Source organism: Protobothrops mucrosquamatus, unplaced genomic scaffold (genome assembly GCF_001527695.2).
Source record: "Protobothrops mucrosquamatus isolate PMUCROS unplaced genomic scaffold, P.Mucros_1.0 scaffold175, whole genome shotgun sequence".
Classification (NCBI taxonomy): Eukaryota; Metazoa; Chordata; class Lepidosauria; order Squamata; family Viperidae; genus Protobothrops; species Protobothrops mucrosquamatus.
This window is the reverse complement of record NW_015386535.1, coordinates 43259-56453: the sequence shown is the minus strand read 5'-3', so window position 1 is coordinate 56453 and position 13195 is coordinate 43259. Positions and strand designations below refer to the sequence as shown.

At 37.5% G+C, this 13195-nt stretch overlaps 1 protein-coding gene across 1 annotated transcript in view; it reads right to left on the bottom strand.

Annotated features, from left to right (window-relative positions):
- The window catches only part of CDH23 (cadherin related 23), a gene marked incomplete at its 5' end in the record, with an annotated part of 322097 nt that extends 309666 nt beyond the window's left edge, over positions 1-12431 (bottom strand). The window contains 2 exons of the mRNA XM_015813612.1: positions 9332-9460; positions 12237-12431. Of these exons, the coding sequence (XP_015669098.1) occupies positions 9332-9460; positions 12237-12431 (324 nt within the window). The remainder of the gene's footprint in view (positions 1-9331; positions 9461-12236) is intronic.
- Positions 12432-13195: the final 764 nt, after the last annotated feature.

Here is a 13195-nt window from a genome sequence, read left to right as displayed (position 1 = left end):
ACTGTTAAAGACCATCCAGAAGCTATATCTGGTTCCTAATGCAGTGGTGTGAGTAATAATGGGCACTTCTCAGTGACCATATATCACTGCTACTATATGAGTTACATGAGCTGCACTGGTTTCCAGTGAACTTCCAAGTGCTACTCAAGATGTTGTTAATTTTAAAGACCGTCATGCCATAGAACCTGGTTATCTGAAGATTATCTTCCATTGCTTCCACTCACCTAGCAAGTTTGGGCAGACTGGGTGCACTCCAGGTCCCTTTTATTAAACACTGTCATTTTGTGGAAACTACGAAGCATAGGCCCTGCCCTCTAGAACAGCGTCTTTTCAGAGATACAGATGGCTACCCACCTTCTTGGGGTTCTGAAAAGAACCTGGCTTAGTCGCCAGCCCTCAGGTTAATGTCTTGGGAGGGGGTTGCTGGGTTATGTTTAATTGTGAATGTTTTTTTACAGTAATTTGGCCTATATTTTTAATTGAATTAACTATACATTAGATTGTAAAAGCAATGGTATGTGGCCATAACAAATGCAATGAAATAAAGATGTGTAACCATGTACTCCACAGTGACTTGGAATCTTGTCAAGGAATGAGAATCTTCTTTCGGTACTCTATATATGTATATATTGGCATTCTTCTGTGAATTGCTTCTAGCAGAAGAATATGTTTATAATTTTTTTAAGCTAAATCATGTGATTTTGCAGAACTCCGTCCCCTTTACATTTGATCAATTTTTAAGGGCATTGCAGTGTTTAACTATCTTATTATGTTGTTTTCTCTAAATCTGTTATGCCGATGTAAATTCAATGCTAGTTATTTTCATATTATACAGTCACCCACATTTTGTATAATCATGATTTACTGAATTAACTCAGTTGTATTTGATTAACACCCTGGAATGTAAACTAACATAGGATGATCAACTATACTGCTGGTTTTTCTTCTATCCTTTATTTATCTTTCATTTTCCCTTCTATTTTAAGCTAAGAAAACAGGAGAGAGAATCTGATGTGAAGGCTGTGAAGGATAAAAGTCTATGAAACTGCACTTTTTTGCACATAAAATTTGGACTGCTTGCTTTGTTACTGAGACCTGCAATTTCATCCTGCAGTCTCTCTATGAATGGAGAAACTATTAAATGTAATATTATGCTGGCTATTCTTTCAGACATACATTTGTATTACAAAAATTATAAATTGTATTCATATTAAACTGAAAATGTTAATCATAAATTCTTGGAAACCGACCCAGGACTGAACACAGTACAGATTACAACCAGAAAACAGAAGAGTTTTGCTTCCACTTCTTAATTTCCCAAGCTACTGTACTTGATTAAAAATTTAACAGAACTAAAGTGCAGAGTTTAAGTTAGTAAAGTGCTTTGTAAATACGTAAAACCCAATATCAAAATTTCTGCTATCTTCAGCCAGAGCATCTGACAATGTGATTTATAAGGATCCCCTCTTTATTTGGCCAAATTTGGACACTTGGCAACTGGCATGTATTTCCAGGGACTGCAACATCCTGGGTCCATGTGGTCGCCATCTGCAACCTTCCCAGTGGCTTCCGGCAAGCAAAATCAATATGGGAAACTGTATTTTCTCAATGACTGGGTGATTCACTTAACAACAGTGATTTGCTTAACTATCATGGCAAAAAGGTCATAAAATAAGTCGTGACTCACTTAACAACCACCTTGTTTAGCAATGGTAATTCTGGTCCCAAATGTGTTCATAAGTTGAGGACTACTTGTATATCATCTGTTTTCACCAACTTTTTTTCCATTTCCATTTTTCCATTTCAAAGTTTTATTTTACCAGGTATAAATCACTTATTAGTTCATAGTCCTGAACTATGTTTATATTCTGACTCTGAAAAATACTGCAATGTCCCAACCAAGCACTGTTAGTTTGTTAACACAATTAAACCCTTGTGAAGTTACTTCCAATTGATCTAAGTAATTGAAAATATTTAAGGCAAAATATATAGACCCAGTGTTTACTTCTACAACAATATATTCATTGTTAATTTCATTCCAACAATTGCTTGTATCCATTTTAAAATAATTTCTTATAAACACACACTAAAAGATGGCAATTGTTTATTTGTCCTGTATGACAAAACACTTGACAAAGTGCAAATCTTCTGATAAAATTCAGAGTCTAAATCAATAGTAAACAGCCACCATTTGTTAGGGCAGATTCATTCTTTCCAAAGATTATATACTTTCTGTAAGCAACTCTGTGATGAGATAACTACTAGGACATGTATCTTCTTTCCTACAACAGATAAATTTTGCTACCTTTTTTATTTTCTCAAACAATTCAAACAAAACCTGAAATATTTGTCTCAAGAACTCAAAAACTTAGGGAAAAATTCAGTAGTTACTCTGTTGAGTCCCCTGAAATGATCCAAAGAAATAAGCATTTGTTTATTTGCAAAAGACAGAGAAACAGAAACAGAATGAACAAGTGTACTTACATTCCAGCCCAAATGGAAGGAAATTATATAAACAGGTCTGAATAGAAGAGTGAAGAAATTATATTATCAACCATACAATATATAGCAATCTCATAATAAATGTGTTGCTGTATATTATTATTTCAGGGAGAAAGCTTTGAAGATGTAAGAGAAGAAGTGGCAGAACCAGGGATGTCCTTAAAAGAGGAACAGCCTAGAACCCCTACATAGACAAAAGCAGACTGAGTCCAATCCGTGAATTCCACTGATCCTTATCTAATTCCAAGCAGGTGCTAACTGTTAGTTGAGAAGATTTAGTGCATACACTGTTTTAGCAATAAATAAGTTTAACTGGAACTTCACATGTGGACCTCGTCTTTTGTGCCTGACAGAAGAACTGGCATCACATTTCTAAATTAATATTCTGGTAGAGTCTTAAGACATTAAAAACCAATGTGGTTTGACAGCACACTTGCCAGTTGCCAGAGGAATTCAGAAAGGCAAACCTTACAAACATATTGAAAAAAGGAAGGTAGCTGTTGAGAAGGATGGGATAAATGTTGAATTAGAATTAGTTTCATCCTAAGAAGACTTTTTGTAAGCTTCCTGTTTTCTAAGAAACAGAAACAGCGGTGAATGCTTCAACACTGGAAGTTGTTAAGAAGAGTCTGGGCAGCCATTTGTCCGAAATGGTATAGGGTTTCCTGCCTGAGCAGGGGGTTGGACTAGATGACCTCCAAGGTCCCTTCCAACTTTATTATTATTATTATTATTATTATTATTATTATTATTATTATTATTATTATTATTATTATTATTGTTGTTGTTGTTGTTGTTGTTGTTGGTGGTGGTGGTGGTGGTGGTGGTGGTGGTGGTGGTGGTGGTACAATATTACAATCTTTTTATGAATGCAAAATAAGAGAGAAAAGGATGTTTTACTTTGAATGATCATCTGAATCCAAATTTATCCAAATGCAATATTTTCTATTTATTATATAACATTCTCTAAATATTAAATTCAATCTCTCTTTGATTAATGGCCACCATGTTCACTTAAAGTGCGTCTTCCACCCCCCAAAAAAACAAAATGGTCACAAAATCTGGCACAATCACATAGTAATCTGCTTACTACTGACATTGATGGTTCAATTATGGTCATACGTTGAGAACTACCTGTGTTCACAATACTAAATTGGCTGGAACAACCTGGTTTAAAGTTTAAAGAACCGTTTAGAATTTAACATGCTGAATTTAAAACACCAAAAATATAACTGGTTTTTTACACGACTGCAGATGCAATCTCTCTTGAACAAGAATACTGAATTCTTCCCTCACAGGGCAGGGTTGGGGAAATAAAAAAAAAAAAACATCTGCCCAACTCTTCTGCTACAATAATCTCCTGCTGAGAGGAAGAAGAAAATTTGTTTCAATGATTTTACAGAAAGAAAAAGGGATGTGGAAAGATCTTTTTTAATAAAATCTTGAGCTTCTAATAAAGCAGACGCAGGAAGTATAAAATAAAGAGGAATTAACTTAGAGATAGTAAGCCTTTGGGGCAAGGACAGTTTAAATCAACAAATTCTTTTGTGTGCGTGTATATATACACACACATACAGTGTGTGTTTGTGTATACATTGTATGTGTGTGTATAGTGCACTTGTGGGTATATATACATATCCACAAGTGCAGTATTTGTGATGATACTAATTGCTATGACAGAATAAAAGTGCATCCTTTATCCATCTCAATTACCTCGATCACAACCTCACAAAGAGACTTATGCAAAGCTGATTCCAACGCTTGCTGTTCAAATTTTCAACTATTTTATTAAATAATAATAAATGAATTGGGACTGGTTGTGAATTCTGGCTTGGATGAAAGAGCTAACCTCCATCAAAGAATATCATAGATTGAAAGAAATCAGCACAATGAAAGAAATTCAGTCTAGACACAGATTTCTCCAGGAATTCATATTTACCTATAATCAATAGGAGGGTAAGAACATGTTGCAATCTCAGAATTTAAAAAAATAACACCTATAGGTAGGAACATTTTAACAAGTTACAAACTAAATATGTATCTTTCAGTAAAAAAGAGGCAAGGTGAGTGCTATGGGGTTAGAAGTACAGTATGAAGCAATATGTATGCATTTATAATGCAGGAATGAGCATTTTTAAAAAGAATTTGAAGAATGGTTTTAAAGACATTAGAAGCTGGTAAGACTCCAATATGAACAAATCACATTTCTGATCCTCTACAATTCATCCATCCCACAGTTCATAAGGCACGATCCAAGTCAAGGCACGATGTCAATCCAAAGCAAGGCAGGAATCACAATGACTAGAAAACACACAGCTAGAAAATGTACACATTGTTCCCAGCATCACCTCCATCAGTCTGCTGTGCTAAATAGCCAACTTCTGGTGCAGCCCATCAAGAAGGGCGAGGCTTTCTCCTCACGGGTAATTGTCTGACCTTCTCTGCTCCTGCCTTTTCTCTACCCTGTGTATTCTTGGATCAGATACAGAAGGCAGCTCCTCTTCCTCATCCCTCACTGGCTGCAGCTGCATGCTTTCCCCACCGGAAGCCTCAGGGCTGTCATGCTGCAGCTGTGCTTCAGTACAATCACTCTCAGACAGCTGCTTGGAGCCACTGACCCACTCCCCCTCCTGATGTGCCAGGAACTGGTTATCCTCCCCGAGCCGACATTTGAAGAGGTATCTGGGGAAGCGTCTGGGGGAGTCATCACAGATGTTGGGTAAATGTATGCCAGTTGCAAAGTGCCAAAATTTTGATCACCTGACTGTGGGGAATGCTGTGATGGTCATAAGTGTGAGGACTGGCTGCAAATCACTTTTTCAGTGCTGTTGTAAGTTTGAATGACTATTAAATTAATGGTTTTATGTCTAGGACTTACCTGTAGACACTTTGCAATCAAAATAATTGAGATTAGATAAAGATTTGTTAGGACACATGAAATATGCTATTGTGTACAATATCTGGATTTTTCATCTGTCTTTCCCTCCCTTAGGTTAAGGACTTAAAATTACAGCCTATTATCACAGTAAGAAGAGCAGAGAGAAGGGGAATAGAAGGGTGGCTTAGAAAACTGCTTTGATAGATATTAGAGGGAAGAAATCCTGTTTTGCGCTCCTTAATTCCAGTCAAAAGGCTGATAGGAATCTTTTTGTAGTAATTTGCTGCAGTTTATCCATTTCTTTCCTTTCTGCCAGCTCATCAGTGATGGGCTGGATGTCATGCTGTTGGCGAGGAAAATTAAGATTTAGTGCAATAATAAAATAATGTATATGGATTTATATTCATTTTCTCCTGCTTTAATACAAAGATATCAAAACTCAGACAAACCGTGAAGATAGACATAAGCAGAGAAACAGATGTAAGTAAATTGGCCAAGCAGAATTTTCAGACACCTTTCTTAATATTTAAATCCCCTCTTAAGTCAACATAGGAAGCAGCATTTACATGAGAATGACAGATAATCGCACTCGAAATAGTGCCCAATCCTACAAACTTCAATATTCCACTTATGACAACATGTCATAAGACATGTCTCATCGCGTCAATGCAGGACTCTGCCTTTTATTTTTAGATCACACACAGTTCATTCTGTAGCACATATAGAAGATCAGAACTGCAATCTGGCACTTCTAAATGAATTTAAAATGGTCATTGACAGATCATATTATTAGATGCTATAAGACGAAAAATAGGTAAGATAAAAATGTCTAGCTAATTACTTCATAGACACTTAAAAATGATGGATGAGGAAAATGGTTAGTTCATTTTGAGAGGCAATAAAACAACCACAGCTTATCATTTAAGGGGAAATCATTCTTAGAATATATCTGGACTTCTTCATTCTCAGAAATATTAAGTCAATTAGATTCTGAATTATCTTGAAATGATGAAAGCACTTAAAACATACTGAAAAGAAAGATAGGTAGGTATCCGTCAGGTATGAAAGACCAGGTTCACATGTGAAGGTCCAATTAAACTGATTTATTGTTAAACAACCTATGCACAGGAACTTTCTCAACTAATGATTAGTCCCTGTTTGGAGTTAGATAAGAGTCCACGGAATTCAAGGGGGGTTGGACTTAGTCCACTGGTGGCTACGTAGGAATTCTAGGCTGATTCCTCTTTTAACTCCACCCCCAGGTTTTGCCACTCCTCCTACATCCCCTTAGTGAGTATAATAATTCAGGTAGCAAAAGAACCAAATTTCTAATTGGACAAGCATTTTCCATTCCTGCATGTTCTCTACTAACTTCCTAAATAGCTTCCTAAAAGGAAAATACTGTATATGCCACTGTTCATTCTCTTACTATATTGATTGATTGATTGATTGATTGATTGATTGAGTGAGTGAGTGAGTGAGTGAGTGAGTGAGTGAGTAGGCACTACCTAACTCACAAATAACCAGGTCACTTACAATGTAGCAAAAAAGAAGGAAAATTAAATAACACACTACAAAATGAATAAATAAATTGAAAATCTGAGCACTGAACAGAAAAACATCTACAAAGTACATCCCACAAGGGGATCCATCCAACTTAACCCCAGACTTAGGAGAACAGCCTGGTCTTTAAGGCCTTTCAGAACATCATCAGGGCGGGAACCCCACAGATCTTTGGGGGAACCTTATTCCAGAGGGCAGGCACTGTGACAGAAAAGACATGTTTCCTGGGTCCTGAAAAGTGGCACTATTTAATTGAATGGACTCAGAACAAGCCAGCTCTGTTGAATATATACCACCTTTTTTTATTAAACAGGTAATGTAAACCTGCTTAACCCCAGAACATGGAAATCAGCCAGTATAAAAACTGCATACATTAAAGAGAAATAAGGAACTCCATAATCTGGATCAGAATTTTACTTCACATAGATATTCTCTTAATTGCCCTTCAATTCAAGTTAGAAGGAGGAAATAAGGTAGTCTGTAACAAACTGGAAGATGTTTAAGTAATGGGTAAAATATTCATAAGAAATGTCACATTTCAAACTAGATACAAATTTTCCAAGACTTTTCTTTTCTTGAATGCTAAGACTGACATCATTTACCATCATTTATTATCGTTATGAAAAGTATCTATAGAAAAGCAGCATTTAGCGAGACTGCTATATTTATTTTGAAAGATATTCCTTTTAATGACCCCAAAAGTACTTGAAGAAGTTGATTATGTATGGTCTGTAACTGTAGATGATGTGGGCATGTGTATGTCTATTTTTGTAATAGTTTTTCATTTTTTTCATTGCTATTATCAGACTGTGTTTTCCCCCTCCTTCATTGCTTATACTCTCTTGCATGAAGAAAACATTTAATATAGACTCTGAAATGATATTCATTGTGGCTCCTGCAGCAATGTCTCCCTCCTTCAATTACTTATAAGCTTTTTAAGCTGCATTATCAAGTGCGTTATTGGTTAGTTATATAATGCATCTTTTATTAAGCTGGTTGGAAATCCTTCTGTTAGAGAAGTCCTAAAGCTCTTACATCAGCAATTTTGCATTTTATTCATATTCATTCTGCATGTGATTGGCAGATACCTAGTTACAAAACATACTTTTTTGGTACTATTGAGAAATGAATATACTATTACCAAGCTAAAGCTGAAACCACTCAGCCATTCTTCTCTCCATCTTTTGCTCTCTGCAACACAGTTCAAGCAACTTTGGGCAACAGGTAGATCCAGAGAAATATATCAAATTAGAAGCAAGGATACCCATGTTTCTACCCTTCCTTAAGGACAGAAGCTTGTTGAGTGACCTTGGTTCAGTCACTCTCTCTCAACCCTAAAGAGCAATGGGCTCTGTGATGGAAAATGACACATCACATTATAGAGTCCTGGTTTTGCTCTAAGAGTCAGGTGAGCACAGTGGAAGTACCATAAGTACCTGAAAGTAAGACATACTCCCAAAATAAGCCCTACTTTTGGGGTGAGGTGCATGCCTAAAAATCAAGCTAGGGCAGGGGTGGGTGGTGGAGCTGCCCCACACCCACTAACCAGGCCTCCCATGAATCTTCGCCGGCCCACTTCTTCTGTGGCATCCCCTGGCCCGCATTCTGCAGTCAGAGGCTTTTCCAGAATGCCTCTGCAGCCGAGAACCGAGCTACGGGAAAGGCCTCTGACTGCGAAATGCAGGCCAGAGCTCCATTCTCAGCTGCAGAATGAAGCTGCTCCTTCGGCCACAGAAGAAGTGGGCCAGTTGGGCGGGGCTGTCAGTGCCGCCACGAGGTGAGTGGAAAAGACACCATCCAAAAATAAGACCTGGTGCCTCTTTTGGAGGCAAAATAAATAAATAAATAAGACCGGGTTTTATTTTCGGGAAAACATGGTAAGCCCTGCTACCATGAGGGACAAATGCTATGAAAAACAGCAACAAATCCAGAGAAATCAAGTCTTATCTTGATAAACTATGAGACTGATTATGGACCTATTGTATCTTTATGTAGGGATGCCAAAACAATCCGTCAAGTTCAATTTTTAACATCAATATCGTATTTTTGCTATAGTATACCACTATAGATATATGGAGACCACCACCAGAAAGAAAAGTGATTCATGACTGTTCATATAAAAAAAAAGGGGGGGGGGGTTAGTTGTAGTTACATGCATATCCTTCTCAAAAATACCTTTCCCATTCTGAAACTGACTTATCAAGCTGAATGGAAGGATTTTGACCTTTTCACCCATAACTTTTTCTGGATTTCTTACAGGTGATGGGTGAAGTTGGGGTGAAGCTCATCAGTAACCATAATATTCTTCTTAATATAGCACTTCTGTTTCAAAAGAGATTATGTGATAGAGGTTTCCAATAGTATCAATACTTTTATCAGAGTTCTTACCGGAGGGGAGTTCTCATAGATGTTCGTACTGTAGGGGAGATTGATAAAAACTGGATCCATATCCTGTACATCTGTAATGGTAATTGCAAGATTGGCCAGAGCAGAGAGGGGCTTGGTTTTATCTTGATCCTTAAAAATGTATAAAGAGAAAATATTGACATAATGTTAAGTAAAATTCAATAGACAATAAAAAGCTAATTTCATCTACTGATGAGGTAGGATTTCTGTGACCCAAAGCTTCCTTTTTCAGAATTATGTTTGACCTTGAATATTAAAAACTTAGCACAATTCTCCTCTATTTTGCACTGGAAAGAGGTGGAAATTGTAGTGTAAAACCTAAAATGCATAGTTTGCAATATAAAATAGAAAAGTCTGTCAACTTTCAGCAAACTCCTCTCAAAAAAAAATTGATGCAAAACCCAGCCATTCTGGAACACCAGGTCCCCTCTACTAATTGATAAGTGTTGTATATAGTATGTATATGTCAGTGGTGGCGAACCTATGGCACGCATGCCACAGGGGGCACTCGGAGCCCTCTCTGTGGGCACATGTGCTTCGCTCTTTGGCTAGGTTTTTGCAGGAAAAAGCCATTTCTCAAGCCCCTTCCTAACCAAAACAAGCCTCCGGAGTGAGCGCGCTATTTTCAGCTTTGAATTATATCAAATCTGACACCAGAAACAGACTAACAGATTACCTGAGTGCTGCATGTGTTGCTTTCAAACTTACAAAGTATAAGCCAAGGTTAGACAAATTGTCAGCATGCATACAACAGCAAAAATCACATTAATTGTTCAAAAGCATGCCAAATGCAAACTTTTACCTTTCAGTAAAAAGTTGTTTATATCATTGAAAGCTTTGTTATTGTGATTTTCTTTTAAGACAAAAGATGTTAAGGTATAAGTTGTTTTTTCTAAACTAAAACCTCTGTATTCAGATTAAATTGCCATGTTGGCACTTTGTGATAAATAAGTGGGTTTTGGGGTGCAGTTTGGGCACTCAGTCTCTACAAGGTTCGCCATCACTGGTATATGTTGTATATACTGTAGTATGTTTAGGTGTGTGTCATTCATGTGTTCACTTTGAGAACGGGCAACTAAATTTCATTTTTGATGTGTGTCATTGTGTCCACAGTAAAAAATGACAATAAAGGTTATCTTATCTTATCTAACCAAGAGTTGCTCATTCTTAGTTGACGGAATCAACTATTCTATTATTGCCACCATGTTCTAGAATCGAACATAAGAAACTATATTTTACTGAGGAGAATTGGTTGGTTTTCTTTCACCGACAAAAGCTCTGCCAAATTTCAGACAGAAACTGTTTTCAGTTATGCTAGTATCAAGGTTTGGATCTCAATAATAATTGAACAATGTTTGACAGCTGCAAACAACAGCCTTCACCACTAATGTAGCCACATCTCTTTTTATTTCACTTAGAATTACAGCACACCATTTTCAAAATCTGTCAAATGCTATCAAGGACAGCATGAGAATACTTTTTCCCCCAATTATAAGCCACAGCAGGAGAAATTCATTTATGCTGCTAATTGAATGATACTTTCTAAGTGATCTAGGAAGTTCTTCTTGCTTTAGTAGAAGTGCTATGGAACCTGATGAATGTTTGAGGTATTCAGTGTTTCAGAACTGAATTAAATTAAATTCATTAAATAACCTACTTGTATTATTTTATATTATGAATGCAGATTATAGAAAACCTTAATGTGCATTAAACTGGTTGGTAGCCATATAATCTGATTTTAAATTTCCTCTTTAGATATATGTGGGTTGACTGTGATTATTTAGAGAAAACAAAAATGTGGGCTGCCCATGTTCCTAAGAGTTTTATGTGGTCCAAGGTTGTCACTAAACTTTAAATAATCTTCAAGGCCCTAACTCAATTAAAGTCCTGATTTTAAAATAACATGCTTAGATCAGCATTTCTTAATCTTGGCAACTTTAAGATACATGGACCAATTCCTAGAATTTCCCAGCCAGCCTGCTGAGGAATCAGCAAATCATAGAAAACTTAAATTAAAGAATAATAATTACAGGTAATCCTTAATTTATGACTCATTCCTTAGTGAATGTTCAAAGTTATGACAGGTCTCTCCAGAACTTTTGACGATGCATTTTGTGCACTTGGCAACCATTTGCAGCACAATTTATAACATCTTTTGCTGGAAACTGATATTTACGTCCAGTTTTTGGCAAAAAAAAAAAAAAAGTGCACTGGGTACAATGTGTTCACTTAACAATTTCGGTGTTCATTTAATGCCTACGGTGTTCACTTCTGGATTGATGCAAAAAAGGTTGTACAAATGGGCATGGACCCATGTAACAACTACCATATCTTATGACTGCAATTCCAGGCTGAACTGCAGTTATAAGTTAAAGACTACCTGAATAATATTCACCTAAAATGTATGAATGAAATGTATTCATCTACAGCAGTGGTTCTCAACCTGTGGGTCGGGACCCCATTTGGGGTCGATCGACCATTTCATGGGGGTCGCCAAGCAAGGCTGTCCGCCATTTTTTTTGTCTGCCATTTTTTCCCCCTTTTCCGGCGGGTGCCTTATCTCCCTTGGGCTGGGCCAGCTGGTGGTCGGCCTGCTCCGTCTCTGCCGCTTGCCAGCTACGCCTCGGCCGGCGCAGGGGGCGGAACCACGCATGCGCGGCACTCCCGAGCAGGGAAAGTCCTCGACTTACGACCGGTTGGGTAGTCCTCAACTTACGACCGGTTTAGTCCTCGACTTACAACCGGTTTAGTCCTCGACTTACAACCGGTTTAGTCCTCGACTTACAACCGGTTGGGGTCGCCGCATTAAAAAGGTTGAGAACCACTGATCTACAGTCCCTTAAATTGTTCAAGAGACAAAGAAAAGGGAAATATGACCCATACTCACTGTGGCATTCACTTGCAGCTGATAAGCCTGCGTGACTTCGTAATTCAGTGGACGAGTAACTGACACAATGCCACGGCCACTGTCAATGGTAAAGAAGTTGGACGGTGGTTGAAAAGAGTAAAGCACGCTCCCGCCTGCTCCTTGGTCTGGATCCGTGGCATTCACAATAAAAATTGGAGTTCCCACTGGTGTGTTCTAAAAATAACCAAAAATACTTGCAGTAAGACTGGAATGCAAAATTTAGAAATAGTACTGTAAGGAGGAAATCATAATTAAACTATATAGCCAAGGAAGCAAAAATGAAGCAGGATAGTGATTTATCAATTTCTCTCAATCCCATGATTTCTTCATGGTTAATATCATCCTCAGAGAAGTTTTATTTTGTTTGTTGTTTAAGGAGAACATCAAGAGATATTTTTAATTTATACTCATTGAATTAGAACCAGAGCAAATATGAAACAAATCAAAGAAGTTGTTAAGAACAAGGGACAAATGATTGGGATCAAATTGTTGTTTTGGATACTTCATGCAAAGGACCAACTCACTTAAGAAGTTTATAATGCTTGAAAGATAGAAGGAAAGAGAAGAAGAGGGCAACTAACAGGAAGGTGATGGCTGCATTTTGGGACACTTGAAGAACCAAATTTGGGACAGATCATTCCTGGAAAAGGTCTATGCTGACCTTAAGTGTTGTTCCAAAGTTGATGGCACAAAGTCAATCAATGGCTGAGAACTTTCTAGCTGCTAATTTGTGCAAGCATTTTTTTAAACATTTTTTTAAAAACCTAAGCCAGTGGTGGCGAACCTATTGCACAGATGCCAGAGGTGGCACTCAGAGCCCTCTCAGTGGGCACGCGCACCGTCGCCCCAGTCCTAGGCCTTCAGATGGGTTTTATAAAACCTTTTCGCTTTAGGCCTCCGCCGCCGTGTGCAAAAAAAAAAAAGATTCAATCAATCAG